General features: G+C 44.6%; 1 protein-coding gene across 6 annotated transcripts in view; it reads right to left on the bottom strand.

The window, feature by feature from the left end:
- PTPN13 (protein tyrosine phosphatase non-receptor type 13) overlaps positions 1-12,275 on the bottom strand; it is a 388,996-nt gene that overhangs the window by 155,619 nt on the left and 221,102 nt on the right. For all 6 annotated transcript variants that reach the window (XM_073637137.1, XM_073637140.1, XM_073637138.1 and 3 more), the window contains one exon: positions 3,352-3,447. In XM_073637137.1, coding sequence (XP_073493238.1) covers positions 3,352-3,447 — 96 coding nt within the window. The remainder of the gene's footprint in view (positions 1-3,351; positions 3,448-12,275) is intronic.

Raw genomic sequence — 12,275 nt, 5'->3', positions numbered from 1 at the left:
AATGCCACATGCAGGAAGTCACATCCCACTATAGTGCCCCATGCAGGATGTCACATCCCCCCTATATAATACCCCATGCAGGATGTCACCTCTCCCCCATATAATGCCCCATGTAGGATGTCACCTCTCCACCCATATAATGGCCCATGCAGGATGTCACCTCTCCCCCCATATAATGCCCCATGCAGGCTGTCACATCCCCCCTATATAATACCCCATGCAGGATGTCCCATCCCCCCATCCCCTATGGCCCCATGCAAAAAAAAAAAATCCAATACTCACCTCACTGCATCTCTGGACTCAAGCGTAGCCGGCATCTTCACGCTGTGCGCTGTGACTGGTCAGGAGAGAGCGTGGTGTAAAGAAGTCACCGCGCCCTCTGACCTGAGACGTCACAGAGCTGCAGCGGAAGACACAGGAGCTGCTGCGCAGGCACGGGGAGGGGTAAGTATGGCGCCGGGGTCCTGATCGAGCGGGGGGAGGGATGGGAGGAGAGGAGAGGGGAGGGGAGAGGAGGGGAGGGGTAAGTATGACGCCGGGTGCCGGGGTCCTGATCGAGCGGGGGGAGGGACGGGGGGAGAGGGGAGGGGAGAGGAGAGGAGGGGAGAGGAGGGGAAAGGAGGGGAGGGGAGAGGAGGGGAGGGGAGTCACACTTGTCCTCGGGAGATAAGCGGCCGTAGCCGCTGATCTTCCGACGATAGCCGCATGTAGGTCAGCGGCGCCTGCGGTCGGGGGACTTATGCTGCGAGCAGCCGGCTGCTTCTCCCGGCTGCATCGCCGCTGACCTCCATGCCACACATGAGCTGCTAATGGCCGCCATGTTTTTCTGAAATGCCGCGTCGCTGACTGGCCGCGGCCGGACCAATCAGCGACCCGGGATTTCCAGGACAGACAGACAGAAAGACAGACAGACAGACGGGATAAGACAATTATATAGATAGATATAGTCAATCAGGAGCAGATGCTGTCACTCTGTAAGGTAAAAATTTCCCTACTTTAACCCCTTAATGACCGGGCCATTTTCTGTTTTTGTTTTTTGCTCCCGTTCTTCCCAGAGTCATAACATTTTTATTTTTCGGTCAATATGGCCGTGTGAGGGCTTATTTTTTGCAAGACAAATTGTACTTTTGAACGACATCACTAGTTTTACCATGTCGTATACTGGAAAACGGGAAAAAAATCCAAGTGCAGTGAAACGGCAAATAAAGTGCAATTCCACAGTTGTTGTTTTTTTTACAATGTTCACTGAATGCTAAAACTGACCTGCCATTATTATTCTCCAGGTCATTACGAGTTTGTAGATACCAAGCATATGTAGAGGTTTTTTTTTAAGTGGTGAAAAAAAAATCCAAAGTTTGCTTAAAAAAAAAAAAAAAAAAAAGGCGCCATTTTCCGAGACCCATAGCCCATTTTTCAAGATCTGTGGACGCGTGAGGGCTTACTTACTTTTTGCGCACCGAGCTGCTGTTTTTTTTTTTGTTTTTTTTTTATGATTTTGGGGTAGCTCCGATATTTTGATCGCCCATTATTGCATTTTATTTCAACGTTGCGGCGACCAAAAAAAAGTAACTCTGGCGTTTTGAATTTTTTCTCGTTACACCATTTAACGATCTGATTAATTCTTTTTTTTATATTGATAGATCGGGCGATTCTGAACGTGGCGATAGAAAATATGTGAATGTGTGATTTTTTTTTATTGTTTTATTTTGAATGGGGCAAAAGGGAGGTGATTTCAACTTTTATATTTTTTTAACTTTTTTAAAAACTTTTTTTTACATTTTCTGCATGCTTCAATAGTCTCCATAGGAGATTAGAAGCTGTAGTTATCTGATCCCCTCTGTTACACACAGGCAATAATCAGATCGCCTGTGTATATTAGAAATGCTCACTTGCTATGAGCGCCGACCTCCAACCCATCGGCGACCCGCGATCCTGTGACGGGGTCACCGATGGGCGGAGCCAATTATGCGCTTCCCGGAAGCGAGAGTTAAATTTAACTAGTTAACAGCCCCAGGTGGATCTCGATTCCACCCATGGCTGATCCAGGCACATGTCAGCTGTGTAGATCAGCTGACATGTGCCCGGCAAGGTGCAGGCTCAGCGCCGGAGCCCACACTAAACAGGGGGATATGACGTGTGTTGTACTATTACGGCACACGTCATAAAGGGGTTAAAATGAATCACCAGGTTTTTTCTACCCTATCTGAGAGCTTCATGATGTTAGGGCAGAAACCCTGATTCCAGAGACGTATCACTTATTGGGCTGCTGGTTGCAATTTTGATTGTTTTATCTGCTGCAGATGTAGTAGTTCTCTGAATGCTGAGCTCTGCATAACCCGGCCACCACACGACTGATTGGCAGTTTTCTGTGTACAATGTGCATAGGCAGAAAGCTGCCCATCAGTGGTGGGGGCGGGTTACACAGAGCTCATGAATATGGAGGACTACATGGCAGCAGGTTTACTAGTCCTGTAGGGATAATCTCCTGCTGATAAACAAGTGATTTTATTGAAACTACAGCAAAAAGCCCAGTAAGTGGCACATCATTGGAAATACTTGGTTACAGATTCCTTTTATGAGGCACTGCAATATACTCCAAAAATACACATCATTATGTTGAGTAATTAATGCTCAGTTTACACCATATTTGAGACAATGGTTTAGCCAGTATTATTAATGTGAACTCATTGGCAGACATACCAAACAAATGTCTTTCCCAAACATGGTTTGGGCCTAGCTTTAAAAAGGTGGTACATAGGTCAAATACATTTATTTGATGACCCTATTTATTTGATGTTGTAATCTAAACAGTCACTTGCGGGGGGCGGCGCTGGTCTCTGAACGAGGTACCCTGACATCTCGCTCTGACAGTGTGCTCTCGTCTGTGTTGCCGACTCGTTATTACTGATCTGAGTCGGCAATACAGAAAGCGAGCTGTCACTGTGCACATCGCACAATAACAGCACGCAGAGACAAAGCAGGGAAGAGCCTCGCCCCTGAAACAAAAGTTACTGATGACTCTTCATTTGAGGGAGGAGGCAGAGGCTGTGACAGTCACCGCAGCTTAAGCCCTGATGACACTTCGTTTGAGTAAATTAAACATCATTCCACAGGAAGTAGGGGAACAAAAAAGTACAATAGCTGTTAGATAGTGTAGTTAGGGAATGGTAGGGCATTTTGAATGCAGGTAGATTAGTTTAGATTGCGGCATCAAATAGATAGGGATTTAGATTAAAATTTATTTGACCTCGTACCACTGCTTTAAAGAGAATTGCAGTTTTACAATATTAGTAGCAACACCGAATAAAACAGATACAGTTTCCAAGTTTTATACAAATTATTACATTTTACCTTGTCTAAATTCTGGGTCTGATGACAAAACCGAAGGACTTTCACTGGATGTGCTATAGTCATCACTGTGGGTCAACTGGAGCAATCTTCCAGGTTCTGCAACAAAGGAACACAAGGAATTAGAATAATCATGTTAGTAATATTATTAGAAAGAACAAGGAGTAGAATGATATATAGTAAATGCAATAACATTACAGAAAACATGGGAGTACAATAACACATGAGCATTTTGTTTTAAATGCAGTATGTTAACTTTTGTAACTTATTTTTGTTTTTACTTATCCACTGCACTAATAGATTTATATGGTCAGACCTTGTATGTGCCCATCAGACACAATGCTTATTTTAGAAAGAAAGGAGAACCAAAATATCAATATACACTGCTCAAAAAAATAAAGGGAACACTTAAACAACACAATGTAACTCCAAGTCAATAACACTTCTGTGAAATCTACCTGTCCAGTTATGAAGCAACATTGATTGTGAATCAATTTCTCCTGCTGTTGTGAAAATGGAACAGACACCTGGTAGAAATGATGGGCAATTAGCAAGACACCCCCTATAAAGGAGTGGTTCTGCAGGTGGTGACTACAGACCATTTCTCTGTTCTCATCCTTTTTGGCTGTTGTTTTGGTCACTTTTTCATTTTGTCCTTTATCTCACCCCTAGAGGTACAGTAGCATGAGGCAGTGTCTACAGTACAACCCACAGAAGTTGCTCAGGTAGTGCAGTTCATCCAGGATGGCACATCAATGCGAGCTGTGGCAAGAAGGGTAGCTGTGTCTGTCAGCACAGTGTCCAGAGCATGGAGCAGATACCAGGAGATGTGGAGGGAGCCATAGGAGGGCAACAACCCAGCAGCAGGACCGTTACCTCCTCCTTTGTGCAAGGAGGAACAGGAGGAGCACTGCCAGAGCCCTGCAAAATGACCTCCAGCAGGCCACAAATGTGCATCTGTTTGCACAAACGGTTAGAAACCGACTCCATGAAGGTGGTATGAGGGCCCGACGTCCACAGATGGGGGTTTTGCTCACAGCCCAACACCGTGCAGGATGCTTTGCATTTGCCACAGAACAGCAGGATTGGCAAAGTCGCCACTGGCGCCCGGTGCTCTTCACAGATGAAAGCAGGTTCACACTGAGCACATGTGACAGACGTGACAGAGTCTGGAGACGCCATGGAGAGCAATCTGCTGCCTGCAACATCCTTCAGCATGACCGGTTTGGCAGTGGGTCAGTAATGGTGTGTGGTGGCATTTCTTTGGAGGGCCGCACAGCCCTCCATGTGCTCGCCAGAGGTAGCCTGTCTGCCATTAGGTACCGAGATGAGATCCTCAGACCCCTTGTGAGACCATATGCTGATGCGGTTGGCCCTGGGTTCCTCCTAATGCAGGACAATGCCAGACCTCATGTGGCTGGAGTATGTCAGCAGTTCCTGCAAGAATAAGGCATTGAAGCTATGGACTGGTCCGCCCGTTCCTCAGACCTGAATCCGATTGAGCACATCTGGGACATCATGTCTCGCTCCATGCCCCGTCTCATGCTGCAGATGTGCTATGTGCAGCATGAGACGGGGCATTATCATGCATGAAATGATCTCGATGGTCCAGATGGATGGAGTGGAGGATGGCTGGTTGATGGACACCCCATGCAAACACGGCTACGGCGCTAACAAGGAGGAGGTGGAGTAATGTTTTGGGCTGGAATCATGGGGAGAGAGATTGTCGGCCCTTTTAGGATCCCTGAAGGGGTAAAGATGAACTCCATAATGTATGTTGAGTTTCTCAAACAGCACTTCCTTCCATGGTTCAAGAAGAAGAACCGTGCATTCCGCAGCAAGATCATTTTCATGCATGATAATGCCCCGTCTCATGCTGCACATAACACATCTGCATCTCTGGCTGCTATGGGCATAAAAGGGGACAAACTTATGGTGTGGCACCCATGCTCCCCTGACCTCAACCCCATTGAGAACCTCTGGAGCATCATCAAAAGGAGTGTCTATGATGGCGGGAGGCAGTTCACATCTAAGCAACAGCTCTGGGAGGGTATTCTGTCCTCATGCAAAACAATTGAAGCAGAAACCATCCAAAACCTGACATTCAATGGACGAGAGAGTTCAGAAGCTCCTTTCGAACAAGCGGTCCTATGTGCAAATGTAACATCATCTAGAATAAAGTTTTGAGTTGAAAACTGTTTGATTTCAGTTTGTAATAACCTGCTAATGCTTAGAATTTCAAAAATGACAATTTTTTTGTTCTTTATTAAAATTAAATGGTTGAAAACTCTGCTGTGCATAATAATTTGGAACATGCATTTTGAGTGCAGTTTGAGTTTTTAATTTTTTAAAAAATATACTGTTATCATAGGCAGTTTGTACAAAAACCTTTCAATTGTACTCTAATAGTTATTTGACTGGAAAATTACAATGACTGCAATTCATAGAGGTAATTTTGGGAAAATCTGAGAAAATATTAGATAGGTGGATGAGTCGGGCAGCGGAATTGAGGATGGTGCGGAGAGGTGCGAGGGAGGAAGCGGGGAGGCCAGTGAGCAGGGGATTGCAGTAGTCGAGACGGGAGATGATGAGGGCGTGGATAAGCGTTTTTGCCGAGTCCTGGTCAAGGAACGAGCGGATTTGGGCAATGTTCCTCAGTTGGAGTCGGCAGGCGGTGGCGAGGGCTTCGATGTGGGGCTTGAAGGAGAGGGAGGAGTCGAGGATTACCCCGAGGCACTTGGCGTGGGAGACAGGTGATTAGCCGGGGATTAGCCGGTTTCTGAGCCGGGAGCGGAGGGTATGGGCCAGGACCCAGCCTTGCTCCATATACAAGACCAATGTGAACAACATCGATGAATGATGATGAATCGGGGTCATAGTCCTTGTCCAGCTTTTCAGATTATGTTTTCTCTGAAACGACGCAGCATTTCAGATTTGAACATACCCGTCTGCAATAGCGTAATAATGCTGCCCATGGTTCGGTCAGTGTGAACCAGATGTCAGGTCCCTTTTAACAGTATAATGAGAATGTCTGGCAACACTTTATATAGCCTAGTTATGAAACCATGCTGTACAGAGGTCTTGTCTAGTGTTATGGGAAATGAGCAGCACAGGATGTTGTTCGTGACACTGCACAATCTTCAGAGTATAAAGCAGCACAGGTGGCAAAGGTTAATTATTCTAATCTATCTGTCCCTAATGGCTACATCATCACTTTTCACACGGGTTAGGGAGCATTTGATGGAAGTTTCTATAACTGTCCCTCATGTTCTGGTAAGGATGGGTGTCAAGCACTTAACACTGAGTTCTAATATGAAACAAAGCAAGGACAATATTATTTACAATTACAAAACCAACAGCAGAATATACTCTATGTAACTAGCAAATTACTACATAGTAATAATAATACTACACTTCTTGAAGTTTATTATATAACCTATTCAGTCCCTTATATAACATGGATCAGGGCAACTGAGGTCGGATCTAACAAAAATCATGTTTATTTCAAATATGCTTTATCTTATCTCCAGATTTTTATTATGTTGTCTATCACAATTTTACAATCTCTGCTACTGTCCTGACACTACCCTGGTTCTCTGATCACCCAGTTTTCAGTAATGACATGATGACTTGATATGTGACAGTTGTAGCCAATCACTAGCACTCTACGAGGATTCTCCGATGCCGGTGGAGAGACCGAGCAGTCATGTGACTGTAAGCATGCAATGTGCATACTCCCGGCCACATTCCGACTTGTTGAGCGCAGACTCACTCAATTCACTAGTGTTGAGCGAGGCCACGCACAACTAGTCGTAATGTGGCTGGAAGTATGCATATCACATACTTACAGTCACATGACTGCTCGGTCTTGCAGTCAACACTGCAGACTCCTCACAGCGCGTGCAACTAACGATGTGAGAATTGAAAAGTCTGCAGTCACAGAGTGACTGCAGATGTTTGTGAAAAGTCCAAGCAATCCATTTAATAACAGCAGCAGTCACGTCTTGACATGCTGCATTTTCACCGAATCCCAGTTAAAGGGAAGCTATTATCAGAAAATGACCTTTTGCTTAAATCAGGCTTATGAGTTACATGTATTTAAAAGAAAGAAATTGGCAATTTTTTATTTCCATATCATGATCTTTATTAAAAAAAAAAAAAGAAAAAAAAGAGTAATCTTGCAAATTTTGCACTGGCTTTAAGGCTTTTTTAGTTTCATATTTCCTGGCTTCCTGAAAAATTTTCAGCTCGTCAGCAAGCAAAATTACAATGACAGGTAGCACCTCTATACACAACCGATAACACACGATCCACCAATCACAATAAGCGATGTCACGGCTCACCCTGCTCCACCTCCCTTTCACAATGACCTTTGTACATACTCATTAGATAACCCTAAAGATAGGGTTGTGATCTGAACATTTTGGCTATGTACATATGTTGTTTCCTGAAACAAGAGGACATTAAGTGTCTAAAAAAGCCTCAATTGCCATTGTGAAAATTTAACGATTTCTAGTTTTTATCTTTAACACAGATTGTGATACGTAAAAAAAAATTATATATTTGCCAAATATTAAAACAAAGATATACTGTATTTTTCAGACTATAGGACGACCTTTTTTCTATTTTGAAGGAAAGTGGTGGGTGCGTCTTATAGTTCAAATGTATGTTATTTTGCTTTGACTGTGGACTGCGGGAGAGGGGGGGCCGGCAGTGGCGGAGGTGCGGGTCACAGAACGCAGGAGCCGCCTGCTGCGGCTAACACTGTGACCGCTGTTAAAAGAATATTAATATTCACAGCTGCCCACGCCCATGGGAGTGGGGAGAAGTGAATATTTATTTTCCTTAATAGCGGGCACAGTGTTAGCCACAGACGCTGGCTTCCTGCAGCGGCTGGGCGATCACATGTGCCCACTACTAAAGAGAATGAATATTCACTGCTCCCCACTAGCATAGGCGTGGGGAGCAGTGAATAGTCATTTTCTTTAACAGTAGATACAAGTGATCGCTGAACCGCTGCAGGTAGCCAGTGGCTGCTTCTAACACTGTGTGCACCATTAAGGAAAATGAATATTCACTGCTCCCCACGCATATAGTCCCGTGAGTGTGGAGCAGTGAATATTCCGGCAAGTGACCTAGCGTGTGAGGGCACATGGCAGTGACGTCATGCGCTGCTTACACGCTGAAATCAGCTGCTGGCAGCAGAACTGGACACAACATTGGAGCAGAGGGAAGGTGAGTAGAATCCTTAATTTGTTTTATGTGTGCAGCATTATGACTGCCATGTACACCAGGATGGGGGGCCATGGGTACCAGGATGGAGATGGGGGGTCATGTATACCAGGATGGAGATGGGGGTCATGTATACCAGGATGGTGGGCATGCATACCAGGATGGGGAGGAGGGGGCCACGCATACCAGGATGGGGAGGAGGCGGCCACGCTTACCAGTATGGGGAGGAGGCGGCCACGCATACCAGTATGGCGAGGAGGGGGCGACGTATACCAAGATGGGGATGATGGGGCCACTTATACCAGGATGGGATTGAGGTGGCCATGTATACAAGGATGGGGATGAGAGGGCCATGTATACCAGTATGGGGCAGGTATACCAGTATGGGGATGGGGGGGCATGTATACAGTGGTGGCCAAAAGTATTGGCACCCCTGCAATTCTGTCAGATAATACTCAGTTTCTTCCTGAAAATTATTGCAATCACAAATTCTTTGGTATTATTATCTTCATTAAATTTGCTTGCAAGGAAAAAACACAAAAAAGAATGAAGCAAAAATCAAATCATTGATCATTTCACACAAAACTCCAAAAATGGGCCAGACAAAAGTATTGGCACCCTCAGCCTAATACTTGGTTGCACAACCTTTAGCCAAAATAACTGCGAACAACCGCTTCCGGTAACCATCAATGAGTTTCTTACAATGCTCTGCTGGAATTGTAGACCATTCTTCTTTGGCAAACTGCTCCAGGTCCCTGATATTTGAAGGGTGCCTTCTCCAAACTGCCATTTTGAGATCTCTCCACAGGTGTTCTATGGGATTCAGGTCTGGACTCATTGCTGGCCACCTTAGAAGTCTCCAGTGCTTTCTCTCAAACCATTTTATAGGGCTTTTGGAATTGTGTTTTGGGTCATTGTCCTGCTGGAAGACCCATGACCTCTGAGGGAGACCCAGCTTTCTCACACTGGGCCCTACATTATGCTGCAAAATTTGTTGGTAGTCTTCAGACTTCATAATGCCATGCACACGGTCAAGAAGTCCAGTGCCAGAGGCAGCAAAGCAACCCCAAAACATCAGGGAACCTCCACCATGTTTGACTGTAGGGACCGTGTTCTTTTCTTTGAATGCCTCTTTTTTTTTCCTGTACACTCTATGTTGAGGCTTTTTCCCGAAAAGCTCTACTTTTGTCTCATCTAACCAGAGAACATTCTTCCAAAACGTTTTAGGCTTTCTCAGGTAAGTTTTGGCAAACTCCAGCCTGGCTTTTTTATGTCTCGGGGTAAGAAGTGGGGTCTTCCTGGGTATCCTACCATACAGTCCCTTTTCATTCATACGCCGATGGATAGTACGGGTTGACCCTGTTGCACCCTCGGACTGCAGGGCAGCTTGAACTTGTTTGGATGTTAGTGGAGGTTCTTTATCCACCATCCGCACAATCTTGCGTTGAAATCTCTCGTCAATCTTTCTTTTCCGTCCACATCTAGGGAGGTTAGCCACAGTGCCATGGGCTTTAAACTTCTTGATGACACTGCGCACGGAAGACACAGGAACATTCAGGTCTTTGGAGATGGACTTGTAGCCTTGAGATTGCTCATGCTTCCTCACAATTTGGTTTCTCAAGTCCTCAGACAGTTCTTTGGTCTTCTTTCTTTTCTCCATGCTCAATGTGGTACACACAAGGACACAGGACAGAGGTTGAGTCAACTTTAATCCATGTTAACTGGCTGCAAGTGTGATTTAGTTATTGCCAACACCTGTTAGGTGCCACAGGTAAGTTACAGGTGCTGTTAATTACACGAATTAGAGAAGCATCACATGATTTTTCAAACAGTGCCAATACTTTTGTCCACCCCCTTTTTTAGGTTTGGTGTGGAATTGTATCCAATTTGGCTTCAGGACAATTCTTTTGTGATTTTTCATTGAAGACAAATTAAATGAAGATAATAATACCAAAGAATTTGTGATTGCAATCATTTTCAGGAAGAAACTGAGTATTATCTGACAGAATTGCAGGGGTGCCAATACTTTTGGCCACCACTGTACCTGGATTAGGATGGGAGCCATGTATAGCCGGATTGGGGGCCATATATACCAGGATGGGGATCATATATAGTACAGACCAAAAGTTTGGACACACCTTCTCATTTAAAGATTTTTCTGTACTTTCATGACTATGAAAATTGTACATTCACACTGAAGGCATCAAAATTATGAATTAACACATGTGGAATTATATACTTAACAAAAAAGTGTGAAACAATTGAAAATATGTCTTATATTCTAGGTTCTTCAAAGTAGCCACCTTTTGCTTTGATGACTGCTTTGCACACTCTTGGCATTCTCTTGATGAGCTTCAAGAGGTAGTCACCGGAAATGGTTTTCACTTCACAGGTGTGCCCTGTCAGGTTTAATAAGTGGGATTTCTTGCCTTATAAATGGGATTCGGACCATCAGTTGTGTTGTGCAGAAGTCTGGTGGATACACAGTTGATAGTCCTACTGAATAGACTGTTAGAATTTATATTATGGCAAGAAAAAGCAGCTAAGTAAAGAAAAACGAGTGGCCATCATTACTTTAAGAAATGAAGGTCAGTCAGTCCGAAAAATTGGGAAAACTTTCAAAGTGTCCCCAAGTGCAGTTGCAAAAACCATCAAGCTCTACAAGAAACGGGCTCACATGAGGATCGCCCCAGGAAAGGAAGACCAAGAGTCACCTCTGCTTCTGAGGATATGTTTATCTGAGTCTCTAGCCTCAGAAATCGCAGGTTAAAAGCAGCTCAGATTAGAGACCAGGTCAATGCCACACAGAGTTCTAGCAGCAGACACATCTCTACAACAACTGTTAAGAGGAGACTTTGTGCAGCAGGCCTTCATGGTAAAATAGCTGCTAGGAAACCACTGCTAAGGACAGGCAACAAGCAGAAGAGACAAGTTTGGGCTAAAGAACACAAGAAATGGACATTAGACCAAGGAAATCTGTGCTTTGGTCTGATGAGTCCAAATTTGAGATCTTTGGTTCCAACCACCATGTCTTTGTGCGACGCAGAAAAGGTGAACGGATGGACTCTACATCCCTGGTTCCCACCGTGAAGCATGGAGGAGGAGGTGTGATGGTGTAGGGGTGCTTTGCTGGTGACACTGTTGGGGATATATTCAAAATTGAAGGCTACCACAGCATCTTGCAGCGGCATGCTATTCCATCCGGTTTGCTTTTAGTTGGACCATCATTTATTTTTCAACAGGACAATGACCCCAAACACACCTCCAGGCTGTGTAAGGGCTATTTGACCAAGAAGGAGAGTGATGGGGTGCTACGCCAGATGACCTGGCCTCCACAGTCACCAGACCTGAACCCAATCGAGATGGTTTGGGGTGAGCTGGACCGCAGAGTGAAGGCAAAAGGGCCAACAAGTGCTAAGCATCTCAGGGAACTCCTTCAAGATTGTTGGAAGACCATTTCCGGTGACTACCTCTTGAAGCTCATCAAGAGAATGCCAAGAGTGTGCAAAGCAGTCATCAAAGCAAAAGGTGGCTACTTTGAAGAACCTAGAATATAAGACATATTTTCAATTGTTTCACACTTTTTTGTTAAGTATATAATTCCACATGTGTTAATTCATAGTTTTGATGCCTTCAGTGTGAATGTACAATTTTCATAGTCATGAAAATACAGAAAAATCTTTAAATGAGAAGGT

This window comes from Phyllobates terribilis, unplaced genomic scaffold (assembly GCF_046119375.1).
Source record: "Phyllobates terribilis strain yellow unplaced genomic scaffold, ASM4611937v1 Scaffold_1__5_contigs__length_1240528914, whole genome shotgun sequence".
Lineage (NCBI taxonomy): Eukaryota > Metazoa > Chordata > Amphibia > Anura > Dendrobatidae > Phyllobates > Phyllobates terribilis.
This window is presented reverse-complemented; position numbering and strand designations above follow the sequence as displayed.